Here is a 13,710-nt window from a genome sequence, read left to right on the forward strand (position 1 = left end):
GTCCTGCATTGCTGAACATCCCTTTGTCATCATCCCTCTGACTCCCTTCTCTGCTCTTTCCTAAATATCCCAGTTCTCATCTGTGGGGTAGCACCGTTGGTTCTCCTCATTTTGCATGCCCTGCCACACTGCTGTTTTAATTTCCAGGTGTGTGGGCTGCTTCCAGATCTAAAGCTCCAACCTCGATTTCGTTCTTCTTCCCTAGTTAAGGGTAACAGTAACAGCTAACACTATTGAATGCTTGCTCTGTACTCAACGTAGGAGGCTTGTTCTAAACACTTAGATGTATTCATTCAGCCCATCCTGTAACATTCCTATGTGTTAAGATCCTTCATTATTCTCATTCTACTGCTGAGGCAACCAATGCAGAGGTGGTAAGGAATGCGCCTAAGGTCCCCCAGCGATTAAGTGTGGAGTGAGGACCAGAACCAGGAAGGCTCACCCCACAACCAGTGCTCCTGCCCACTGTGTGCTCTGCCTTCCGGTCTGCTGTTCATGTCATCCAGTCAGTCCCCACAAGCCTGTCAGCTGTGCCTTGTTAGTGTCTCTGCACAGTCTCACACACACACACACACACACACACACACACACACACCCCCGCTCTATCCCCCTTACTCTTGTTTCCTGCTGTAATGAAAACCTCCAGCTGGTCTTCCTGTTTCCAGCTTTGCCACTTCCAGGTGTCCTCCGTTTCACCCACAGAATTAGGTTTCTAATATATGAGTCTGCCCATGTCTCTTCTTGGCTTTCAAATGCTTCAGTGACAATTCATTGTCAAAAGGTACAGCGCAACCTCCTTTGCCTGGTACATCCTTGCTTTTGCCCTCTGATTCCTCCCTGCTTGTCCACCCTTACCTCAGATCACTTCCTGCCTCACACCCCACTCTTAGCCATGCTGAGCCACGTGGGTGTCCTCAGTCACAGGTTATTTCCTGCTTCTTAGGAACTTGCCCATGAGTTTAGCTGAGAATATTTTTTTTCCTTTTGTGCATTGGATAATCTCAATCCTATTTATTCTTCAATACTCAGCTGAAATATTACCTCATCTCCAAAGCCTTCCCGTATTTTCTCCATCATCTATTCAACAAATATTGACTGTGCTAGACTCCAGGGATACAGGAAGTGAGTGAGACTTACCTGATCCCAACTCTCAGGGCAGAGCAAGGAAGACAGTATAATTAACACAGTATCACAATAAAGCATTTCCTTCTGTGGAAGCAAGAAGTGGGTCTTGGGAAGCTTCCTGAAGCAGGTGGTATTCAAGCTGAAACCTGAAAAGCTGTTAGAACTAGCCAGGTATAAAGAGGGTGGCAGAGGGTGGGGAAGGAATTCCAGGTTATGAGAGGAGAATTGTGATTACGGGCCAGGGATTAGCAAGAACGTGGCATGTTCAAACACCTGAAAGAAGTTTATTAGGCTGCAGCAGTGCAAGGGAGGGTGTGCATGTAGGGGCTGAGTAATATGTGGTCATCTGGGACATGCAGATTAAAACTACAACAAGATACTATCCCAAACACCTTAGAATGGCTAAAATCAAAAAGACTGACAACACCAAGGCTTGAAAAGAATGTGCTGCAACTGGAATTCTCTCTGAAGTTAAATATACATCATGTGACCTGGGAGCTCCCTCCTAGGAATTTATCCAAGAAAAATAAAAACATGTTCACCAATGTTTTGGTGAACAGGAAACAGTTCAAATGTCCACCAATAAGATATTGGATTAAAATTTTGTGCCATATTTAAACAATGGAGTACCACTCAGCAATGAAAAATAATGAGTTACTGAAATACACAGAAGTATGAATGAATCTAACAAACACATTAGCAAAAGAATCCTGACACCAAAGAGTATTGTATGACTCCATTTTATGAAGTCTGAGAGTAACTAAACTAATCTATTGTGATATAAATCACTAAATAAGAATGTCTTTTTTGTTGGGGGGAGAGTAAGGTAGGAATTGATTGGAAAGGGGCAGAAGGGAACTCTCTGAGTTGATGGGAATAGCCTATGTCTGAGTGTACAAATATCAGTTGTTTTGGGTAGTAACAGGGGTATAAACAGTTGTCAAAATACATCAAACTGAACGCATGTATATTATGTGTTGTTATATCTCAATTATAAATACTTTAGAAAATACAATACATCCATAAACATAATGATATATGTCTGTTTATTAACATGGAAAGATGTTCATGGTATATAGTATTAAGTGAAATAAATTGATTAAAAACTATGCCTACCATAACCCTTTATGCATTTATAGCAAGAAATTGAGTGGAGTTTTAAATTTTATTCTTCAACCTCATATATTTTCTAGTTTATTTGAATGAAGAGTTTATTTTGTTTTAGAAAAATGAGAAAATGAAGTAATATTTACTATACAGTGAAATATTTCAAGTGTATCTTATTAAAACTTAACAGAAACTATTAATTCAATTGTCTAATATAAGAAATATTCTTAAATAAAGTTTCGTGACTATTTTATGCTATAGTTTTGTTTATTTTTAGTGCTTAGGAGAAATCAGGGTAGTATAACATTTATAGTTTAGAAAAAGTTTTTATTTCATTCATATTTTAATATAAGCCTGAATATATAAAGGGTATACAATGAAAGGTAAGGTGCTGACTACTCCTGTCTTCTTGGCATCTATCTCTTCTCACAGGAGGCATCTACTTTGACCAGATGCTTATCTAATTTATAGATACACAGGAAAAATATGTGCATGTACATATGTGCAAAGACACATTCATATTATACAAATGATAGCATGCCATGCACATTGTGCTTTTTTTTTTTTGAATGCATCTTTTTTTTTATTGTGGTAAAATGTACATAACTTAAAATTTACAATTTTAATGATCTTATGTGTGACATTCAGTGGCATTACATATATTCACATTGTCTTGCAACCATAACCATCTCCAGAACTTTTTCATCATCCCAAACTGAAATGCTATACCTATTAATAACTCCCCATTCCCCTTCACCTCTGCCCTGGCAACCACCATTCTGCCTTCTGTCTCTATAAATTTGACTATGCTAGGTACCCCATATAAGTAGAATCATACAATATTTGTTTTTTTGTGTGTCTGGCTTATTTCACTTAACATAATGTCTTCAAGGTTCATCCATGTGGAAGCATGTGTCAATTTCCTTCCTTTCTAGGACTGAATAATATTCCATTGCATGAATATACCACGTTTTGTTTTTTCATTCATTCATCAATGGACGTTTGGATTGTTTTTACCTTTTGGCTATTGTAAAAATGCTGCTATGAATATGTGTACACAAATATCAGTTTGAGTCCTTGCTTTCAATTCTCTTGTGTATATACCCAGAAGTGGAATTGCTGGATCATATAGCAGTTCTATGTTTAATATTTCACAGAACTCCCATACTGATTTCCACAACAGCTGCACCATTTCACATTGCCACCAGTAGTACCTTAGCTTTCCAGTTTCTCCACATTCCTTATCAACACCGGTTTCCTGTTTTTCTTTTCTTTTCTTACTCTTTTTTTTTTTGGTTAATAGCCCCTAATGGGTTTTGTACCATGGTTTTTAAACTTAATATATCTTGGAGAACCTTTCAGGAACCTTTCTTTTTAAAGACTATGTAAAAGTGTTTGTTATGAGTGGGCCTTAATTTATGTAACTTCTCCTGATTAATGATCCTGTAGTTTTGTTTCCGGTCTTTTGTGAATGCATACAGTGTAGCTTTATCTTTAGTGTATATAGTTATCCCTTGATAATCCTCAGGGGGTTGGTTGCAGAACCTGCCCCAGATACCCAAATCCTTATATAAAATTGAGTAGTATTCGCATTTAACCTACGCACATTCCCCTGTGTACTTGAAATCATCTTGAGATTACTTATAATATTTAATACAATGTAAATGTTATGTAACTAGTTGTAAATACAATGTCAATGCTATGTACATAGTTGCTAGTGTGTGGTAAATTCAAGTTTTGCTTTTTGAAACTTTCTGGAAATATTTTTCTTTTTTAAATTTTCCTTCAGAAGTTGATTGAATCTGTGGATGCAGAACCTGCAGATATGTAGGGCTGACTGTACAGTGCTTTTATTTATTTTTATGTCTTTTCTGACTTCATTTTAATGAGCATAGATAAAAGTATATATGCATTTTAAAATTTGATAGTTATTGCCAGCCTTAAGTAACAATACCTATTTGTAAATATCCTTGACATCACGTTACACAACTTTTTGATCTCATTGAAGTTTTAATTTGCATTTCCTCATGAGTGATATTAAACTTCTTTTCATTTTTAGGAGCTAGTAATTTCTGAAATATCTGCTTCATATCTTTTGTTTGCTTTTCTTTTGGGTCGTTGGTACCCTTTTCTAGTAGGAACGCCCAGATTTAAATGGCGAGCAAAACAGATATGATTCCTGCCTTCATGAGCTTACAGTCTATTGAGGGACAAAGACAGTAAACATGCAGACGTGTTATTAAATTTTGTGATAAATGCTATGAAAGAAAAGTTTTGGATTTTATGAAAGATAACAACTTAGGTGGGGTTTGAGTGGAGTGTGGTGGCCAGAGAAGGCTCCTGATGGGTCCGCTATGAGCCACTGAGGTAAATACTGGGAGGAAAAACATTCCAGACAGACAGCATGGACTGCAAACTCAAAGAAAGGGTATGGCTGGAATGAAGTGAGGAAGAAATGAGGAGATGACTCACTGGCCATCTGTCCCTCATATACTCTCTTAAGACGGGTGTCTATAATACTCAGAGGTATATGATGAGTTTCCCCAATTATTATGTGAAGGGTTTTTAAAACAAATCTTATTTTTACTCTCTCATTAGATATTCCCCATGAAAGGCATACGAGTCAGATAATCTGATGAGCAAAATGCTTTTAGACTATTACTTGATTCATTGGGAGCCTCCATCTTTTTAAATTTTCCATTTAACTAATTTTTTATTTAAGAATGAATCACCGTACATCATCTTGTATTATTTCATATTTCCCCATACAAATTCAACTTGTTTTCTCATGTGAAATTAATTTGTGATTCTTTGAAGCTTGCTAAATGATGCATTGTTTGCTACTAAGTTATCTGTGACAATTTCCCCATTAGGGAAAAAAGCTCTTTGAGTCTATCCTTCTGTGTGTGACCAAATTTCAAATGTGTGATGTGTCAACATAGGGGAAAAAGTGACAGAGAAAATGATTTGCAACTTCTTGTGCTTGGCAAGTAAATTCATAAATGTAAATTCTGGATCTTGGGCAAAGTGAGCTGTGACAGATATGCTCAGCTTAATTTTGATCAGTATTTTCTTAAGTTCTTTATATCAAATTCTCAAGCAGAGAAATTGCAGAAACAGAGAAGTACATAATGACTTACAAATCATTTAAAAAAGTAAAATAAGGATGTTGTTAATTGTGAAAGTTAGTGCCTGGTTTCCTATTTTCTGGATTTGCTGCATATATATACTCCTTTCTCTCCCTCTCTTTCCCTGTCTTTTCATTTGTTTCTGGATCTCTTGTTTATTAGAAAATATTAGGAAGAGCATTCATGCAAAAAATTTGCCAGAAACCAGAGCGTCTCTTGGTAGAAATTAAGCAATAGACCCTATGAGGTGGGTACATCTTCTTTGATTTTGTACTTCCCTTTTTTTTTTTTTTTCAGAGTTAAAACAGTGGTTGTTATTGGGGAATTAGATCTGGGTAACTTTTATTTACAATTTTCTGCATCCTTTCACTTTTATCATTAGAACAATAGGCATTGCTCTCCTAAAAGTAGTATAAGTAGTATGCCTGTTTTCTTTTTTTTTTTTATTTAAAAATTAATTTCTTTATTTTTGGCTGTGTTGGGTCTTCGTTTCTGTGCGAGGGCTTTCTCCAGTTGCGGCGAGCGGGGGCCACTCTTCATCGCGGTGCGCGGGCCTCTCACTGTCGCGGAGCACAGGCTCCAGACGCGCAGGCTCAGTAGTTGTGGCTCATGGGCTTAGTTGCTCCGCGGCATGTGGGATCTTCCTGGAACAGGGCTCGAACCCGTGTTCCCTGCATTGGCAGGCGGATTCTTAACCACTGTGCCACCAGGGAAGCCCTGTTTTCTTTTTTTTCAGAACAACCTTTTATTGAAGTATAGTTGATCTACAATGTTGTGTTAGTTCCAGGTATACAGCAAAGTGATTCAGTTATGCATATATATGTGTATATATATATATATATATATATATATATACTCTTTTTCAGATTCTTTTCCATTATAGGTTATTGAAAGATATTGACTATAGTTCTCTGTGACATACAGTAGGTCCTTGTTGTTGTACCCCCCTGACAATTGCAGAGAAAGCTCAATTCATGCTTGTTGAGCACTAAGTGAGTGGAAATACTTGGAAGCACCTGTACTTATTCTAAGTAACTTTTTCTATAGGTGTTTCCCATTACCTGATATTTTAAATATTACGAAGGTGTCGAATGTACAGCTTGCAGTCTGTCTTAATTTTATTTTGTGTTGCTAACAATGGCGATTTTAAATATGGTACTTTTTGTAGGCTAACATAGCTTTTCTGCTATTGCTTATAAATATTTTTCTCAGTATTTCCTGGAGTGTTGTTTCTGTAAGACTGTCAGGCCTACTTTTTGTACCTATCACTACCTGATGATGATGGTGGCTGTGCTTCTCAGTCATTAGGTCAGTGTTTTCCTCATGTATATTTGGACCATTTTGTTTTCCTGTCATTCTTCAGGTGCTTCTTAAGTGCTTATCACATATGTTCTAGAAATCAGGGGTATACATGGCAAATTTGTGCACTTCTGCAGTTTTTATGTGTGCATGTGTATTTTTTGTTTGTTTGTTTAACTGGTCAAGTGGCATGTGTTTTTGCCTAACACAGTGAATATTTTATATCAAGCCTGACCTTCCTGCCTGTAAGAATGTCTGGTTTATAATCTGGTTTTCACCATTCATATGTATAGACTAGGGAGAACAGGCAGTTGAGTGAAATAGGAGTACTCACTAACCTGATTATTTGTCCAGGTGTCCACTCATTGTCACATTGCTTCATATCTTAAATCATGTTATCTATTGTCTTCCATTTTGTTCTACCTGATTAGAGAAACTTTCCTAAGAAAAACTAAAACCTAAGTTCTTTCTGGCCTGCTATTATGACATCACTTATGCCTCTTGTGACCTCCTCATGTAGTTTTTATTAAAAGCCTGTGTGAGCCATTTCAAATATCAGTCCTTTGGCTTCCATGACATAATATCTTGGCTTTCTTATGAGTTTGTTTTAAATCACTCTGACTGAAGATTAAAAAAACCAAACAAACCGCAGTCCATTCTTCCCCACTAATTTAATGGCTATTTTAATAATATAAATATTTTAAAAATTTATTTCTCAACTTTATATTCTGACCCACTGATGTGTCCATTTCTGAGTAAGTCACAGTTATATGGTAGCTTTTTAAACTATAAAAATGCCTTTTACCAAGGAGAAGTGCAGGTTGTTCCTCATTACTCTTTTCTAGAATGTCTCAGGTCATAGTCACAGACTTGTTCTTTTTTTCTTTAACATTTCTTATCACCTCAATTTCCTCTTATATTTTCCTTCTGCTTGGTCCTTAACTCTCCTTTTGACTGTTCTCTCCAGACTTCCCATCCTTCTCTATTTCATCTTTGTTTCATTCCTGCAAAACTTAATTTTATATTGACCTTTTCCCCTAAGCTTAGTTTTCTTTTTCAGTTAGGTCCTTTTGGCTGCCTCACTGTCACATCAAATAGCCTTACCCAAATTTATATTTATTACTGCAAAATGATTCCCTTCTCAACTGAACTGCACTGTCTGTGTGTATTAACACCACCACCCCATTAGACCCCTGGAATCAAAACCCTAAGTCATTCGTACTTTAATCCTTTCTTCTATGTCCAGATATTTCTTGATTCCCACTGATGCTTCATGAAGCATCTCCTCTCTCTCCCTCCCCGTTCATTTTTCCTACACGAATCATATTCCAGGTCATGTCACTTTATACCTATATTATTCACACTCCTTTTTAACTGACCCTTCCCTGTTCAACTTATTTTGCATATGTCTGTGAACTTCATCTAATAACAAACTTTATGTTACTACTAATTTTAAACTGAGAATCTCATTCACTCATTCCCTCTTCATCTAACAACAGAGTACCCATTAAATGCCAAGTAAGCTTCTCAGTGCTGGGCCTGGAAAAGTGAACAAAACAACATGTCCTTGTCCCTGCTGTCTTGGAGCTTATGTTATAATGGTGGGTGGGGTAAGGAGGGAGAGGAAGCAGTAAATGAACAAGGCCATTCTGGTTTGTGAAAAATATTATTGTGTGATAGAGTGTGGAGGTACAGTGGGAGTGTTGATTTAGGCTGTGTGGCCCAGAGACTTTGTAGGTGTCCCAGAGACTTTTATTTGAGCTGAGCAATGAGGGCAGCTGGGATCAGCCAGGTTGGGAAAGATAGGAGAGAAGAAAATAGATAAGAAAATTCTGAAAAACATTTTAATGAGTGAGAGGCTTTCATGCCTCCCCCATAGTAATAGATAGGATAGTCTTTAAAGTAATCATTGTGTACAGATAAGAATGCTGTACACAATCACAGTAGCATCTCAGGCGTCATGCAGAGGGGGAAGGGATAAATTATTCACAAATGGAGCTGAGGAAATATAATATGTGTGATTCTTTGCTTGGTTGGCTTTTCTTGGAGCCCATTTATGCCTATGGGACAGGGAATATGTAGCAAAATAAAACTGACTGATATAGGTGAGAAATTCCATCATTGGAGTGATTTTTTTCCACTTAATATTCAGATTAGTTAATTTATAGTTTCTATTCTCTATTCAGGAGCAGCAAAGAATTTGTTTTGACCAATTTATTTCTGATATTTTCCAGAAGATCTGTTTATTGGAATACTGAGATAAGGAGATCAAGTTTCTATATTTGATGACTAGAGATTAAATCCCAAATCTGTCCTGACATCTCAGGCTTCCAAATACTGCTCATAGGCATAAGGGGTGGGACTGGTCCATAGCTTCCAGGGTGTGGCTAAATCAGGCAGTCACCAGAAAGACAAGAAGAACTAACTGTAAGCAAAGTCCCATAGAAAAACAAAGACAGTATGCTAACACATATATATGGAATCTAAGGGGAAAAAAAAAAAAAGGTCATGAAGAACCTAGTGGCAAGATGGGAATAAAGACACAGACCTACTAGAGAATGGACTTGAGGATATGGGGAGGGGGAAGGGTAAGCTGTGACAAAGTGAGAGAGTGGCATGGACATATATACACTACCAAACGTAAAATAGATAGCTAGTGGGAAGCAACCGCATAGCACAGGGAGATCAGCTCTGTGCTTTGTGACCACCTAGAGGTGTGGGATAGGGAGGGTGGGAGGGAGGGAGATGCAAGAGGGAAGAGATATGGGAACATATGTATATGTATAACTGATTCACTTTGTTATAAAGCAGAAACTAACACACCATTGTAAAGCAATTATACTCCAATAAAGATGTTAAAAAAAAAAAGTCCCATAGGCAGTAAGAGTGGGACAAAATAGCCTTGGATTTAGTTGTGTTCTTAAAGAAATACAATTTTTAGAAATTTCCAGCTTCTTTCTTACAAGTTCTTGATGTGGGCCTGTGAGAATCTGAGGTTTGACTGGACATTGGAGTTTCTTTAGACACTATATAATGAGCCATCATATTCTCCATATGAAATTGTATTATTTGGTGATCCCCGTGGTAATACAGATGTAGTTAATATCTTTTTATTTTATACAAAGAAATCATTCATGTATTCATTCATTTTTAGAAATTGTGTCCATTATCCACTCTGTCATTGGTTTCTATGATCATGCATATGTTTGAAAAAATTGGATGTTCTGTTAATTCTGTGGCTTCTGTTACATGCTTTGTAGGAAAATGTTTATTCTGTATGCCTCTGGTCTGTTTCAACCAAATTTGGCTTTGTGCTTGGCTGTTAGCTATAGGCATTCAGTGATGTTTATCCTTATTAAAGCTGATTTTGCTTCTGAAATTTTACATCGTTTTCAAAACTACCTTGTCGCAAACTCAAAAGTCTGTGGCACTTAAAAGGCTTGGTTAAGTTCTTGACATTTACACTTCCTCAGGTAGTTCTTCAAATTTTTAATAGTTGATGATTTTTTTCTCTCTCTGAGGAAGGTGTCTTCTTGTAACAATTTAGTTCTCCAGGGCTGTGGTCTAGTTACTTTGTATAGTATTATGGTAAAGAGTACCCAATGAACAGATAATGATCATGTTAGAGCTTTTGGCTCAATAATGAAAGATAAACTATATAGCCTACATTATAACTGACTGGAGCAGGGTACTTTATAATGTTTTCTGTATTCCCAGAAGCATGTGATATTTACTAGCTTTACTTTTATTTTTATTACTTCTGTAGTTTGCATGATTAACTTATCAGTGTCAGAAGTACTAAAATAAGTCCTGATTTTTCAGCATAGGTGTAATGAAACAAATATTGTGCTTAAAATGGCAGTCCTCCAATTAACACTCATCAAGCATATACTCAGGTATTTGCTAGGTGCTCGGCAAGATCCAGAAGTAAATCAGGCGTGGCTGCTGACATCAGGAATCTTTGAAGTTGTGTGGGAGATTATACCCTTAGGAAATAGAACTTACAGAGTGACCTGCGTGGCTTTGCCTAGGGCAGGAGGGGCAGATACTTTACTAAGGACACTTTATCACCAGGGTCCCAAAGTTGAAATTCATCCACTGGTTTAAAAAAAAAAATTAACAACTAGTGTAAATACTGGTTACATTTAAAGGCTGTCTCTAATATTTATGATGTCTTACTTTTTTATTTGAACTTTTCTTATATATATTAATGTAAACTCTTATGTTATTTTCTCCCTAGTTTACTAGAAAACGGTCAGTTTGAAATTGTGACAGGTGGCTGGGTTATGCCTGATGAAGCTGCTCCACATTATTTTGCCTTAATTGACCAACTAATTGAAGGACATCAGTGGCTGGAAAAAAATCTAGGTATGTATTCGTATCTTTCTCTTTCATTTGGCCTACTTTGGGCAATTAATTTTGGGGAACGTGAGATGGGGCTTTTTATTTTTTTTAATAACTAATTTTTCTAGCACTGATTATTACTGAATAATTTATTTTTTTATTGATTTATGATGTTTCTTGGATCATAAACTCAGTTACATAGATATAATATGGTCACTCTTAGGGTCATCTACCTTGTTTCACCTATTATTTTATCAATTTTACCTATTTATTAATTTTAGTATTTTTTTCTAAAACTATCCCCCTGGGATTTTAATTATATATTAGTTAAGACACTTGATCATAAAAGGCAAAAACCTAGTTTACTAGCTTAAGCAAAGAAAAAAAGGAAAGAAAAATGTTAGTTTTGTCATTGAGAATTCCAGAGATAGGGTAGCTTCAGGTAAGGTTGGATCCAGAGGACTTAGATTATGTTGTCGGGATACTCTCTCTTGACTCTGCCATAGACAACCAGGACTCTGATCTTCTTGGTCTAACAATTAGGAGGAGTTTTCCTTAATACCTTACCTAATTGACCCACTTTGGGTTAGGGGCTTATCTCTGAGCCAGTTTACTGAGGCCAGAGTTAAAGGAGCTGAAATCACTGAGGCCTGGTTAATTTGATGGAAATGATCATGGGAGGAGAGTGGTTTGGGGCAGGGTCAGCCTTGCCTGAACCATGTGAATGGGTCCTCCATGGGGAAGAAGTATCCTGTTACAACAAGAAGTGGGGAAGTGTATTCTGAACTGATAAAATCAGATGTTCATACAACTCATAAGAACATGGGACTAATCGAAATCTTTGTGATATCGAATATTTGCATTCTGCAACATGGTATGTAATTGTTTTCAAATATTTCATATCTCTCAGTACAATTTTGTAGTTTATGGTAAATATACATGTTTTTTATTGAAGTTATTTCTAAATATTTTATTATTTTAAAGTATTCTTCTGTTAGGGATAAAATCCCCCCACCCCCATTAATATTTTATTTACTTTTTATTTTGGAATAATTTCAAACTTAAAAGTTGTAGGAATACTACAAAGAACTCCCATAAGGCCCCCAACCAGATTCACCAGTCATTATTTTGACACATTTGCCTTATTTTTTCCTCTTTCCATATTGTTATTGTTGTGATTGTTATAGAGTAAGTTGCAGATATCATACCTGTGCCGAAAAGAGTTAACATAGCAGATCTGAAACTGCTATCCTTAGAAAGATCTTGCTTGCAAAGTTGGCTGTTGGCTGGTGTCTGAGGACTTGGATTTCTTAAATGATGAGTGACTCAGTGTTTAAACTGTACAAACAGTGTAGTGTATGCTAAACACTTGTTTCCCTTCTGGGAGTCTAGAATCCTATTATGTACTAGACAGAGGGTGCCTGCATGACCAGACCCCAGTAAAAACCTTGGACACTGAGTCTCTAGTGAGCTTTCTGGGTTGACAGCATTTCAGGTATTGTCCCCATTCACTGGTGGAGTAATTAACTCGTCCTGGGTGATGCCACAGGGAGAGAACTCTTAGAAGCTTGTGCCTGGTTTCCTGCGGACTCTGCCCTGTGTGCCTTTTCTGTTTGCTGATTTTGCTTTGTATCTTTTCACTATAATAAATCATAGCTGTGAGTATGACTATATGTCGAGTGCTGTAAGTTTTCTTAAGTCGTGAAATCTGGGAGTGGACTTGGGGACCCCCTACTCAGTGCCACTTTTCTTAAATACTTAATTATATTCTAAGCCAAAATATTCACTTTATAAACCTCAGTTTTTGTGGATTTTTTTCTTTATGTTTAGCTTTTATGGATGTGTAATTTACATGCAGTGCAGCACATAAATCTTAACTGTAGAGTTTGAGTTTTGACAAATGTAACTCTGACTGCACCTTGTAAATTAGAGTAGTGTTCTCAGTTTTGTTTAAACAGTTTAGAACAACATGTTGTTTTGGACACTGGTTTTACATTTGGTTATGGGATACTTTTTAAATTGTTTAGTCTTTGGTGGTTAATTTCTGCTTTTACTAACTTTATTATATAAATTTGACCATTAGAAACTAAGTTTGAGTTTTTAAGGTTATCTTTTGCCTAAAGTATCCATTTTGTAACTGTTCTCTGACTCCTCTTAAGCTTTAATATTAGATATATTTGGAATAATCCAATTTTATTAATTATATTATTCATGTTGCTCATGTTCTAATTTTTAAGTCTATTAGATTTGCCAAAAACTGAGTGATGTATTTTACTCTTTTTTTTTTTTTATAAACATTTTTTTTTTAACTTTTTTTGGGTTTATTTATTTATTTATTTATTTATGGCTGTGTTGGGTCTTCGTTTCTGTGCAAGGGCTTTCTCTAGTTGTGGCAAGCGGGGGCCACTCTTCATCGCGGTGCGCGGGCTTCTCACTGTCGTGGCCTCTCTTGTTGCGGAGCACAGGCTCCAGACGCGCAGGCTCAGTAAATCGTGGCTCACGGGCCTAGTTGCTCCGCGGCATGTGGGATCTTCCCAGACCAGGGCTCGAACCCGTGTCCCCTGCATTGGCAGGCAGATTCTCAGCCACTGCGCCACCAGGGAAGGCCCTATTTTACTCTTTTTAATGATTGTTTCCTGTAATTTTTCTTGTTTTTACTCTTTTGTATTTTGACAGTCTTATTCTTACATGAAAACACAAAATCTTT

At 36.8% G+C, this 13,710-nt stretch overlaps 1 protein-coding gene across 1 annotated transcript in view; it reads left to right on the plus strand.

Moving 5' to 3' along the window:
* The window catches only part of MAN2A1 (mannosidase alpha class 2A member 1), a 161,402-nt gene that overhangs the window by 53,147 nt on the left and 94,545 nt on the right, over nucleotides 1-13,710 (plus strand). The window contains exon 5 of the mRNA XM_007192085.3: nucleotides 10,900-11,027. Within this exon, the coding sequence (XP_007192147.1) occupies nucleotides 10,900-11,027 (128 nt within the window). The remainder of the gene's footprint in view (nucleotides 1-10,899; nucleotides 11,028-13,710) is intronic.

The sequence above is a fragment of the Balaenoptera acutorostrata genome, chromosome 2, assembly GCF_949987535.1.
Source record: "Balaenoptera acutorostrata chromosome 2, mBalAcu1.1, whole genome shotgun sequence".
In the NCBI taxonomy this organism is placed as follows: Eukaryota; Metazoa; Chordata; class Mammalia; order Artiodactyla; family Balaenopteridae; genus Balaenoptera; species Balaenoptera acutorostrata.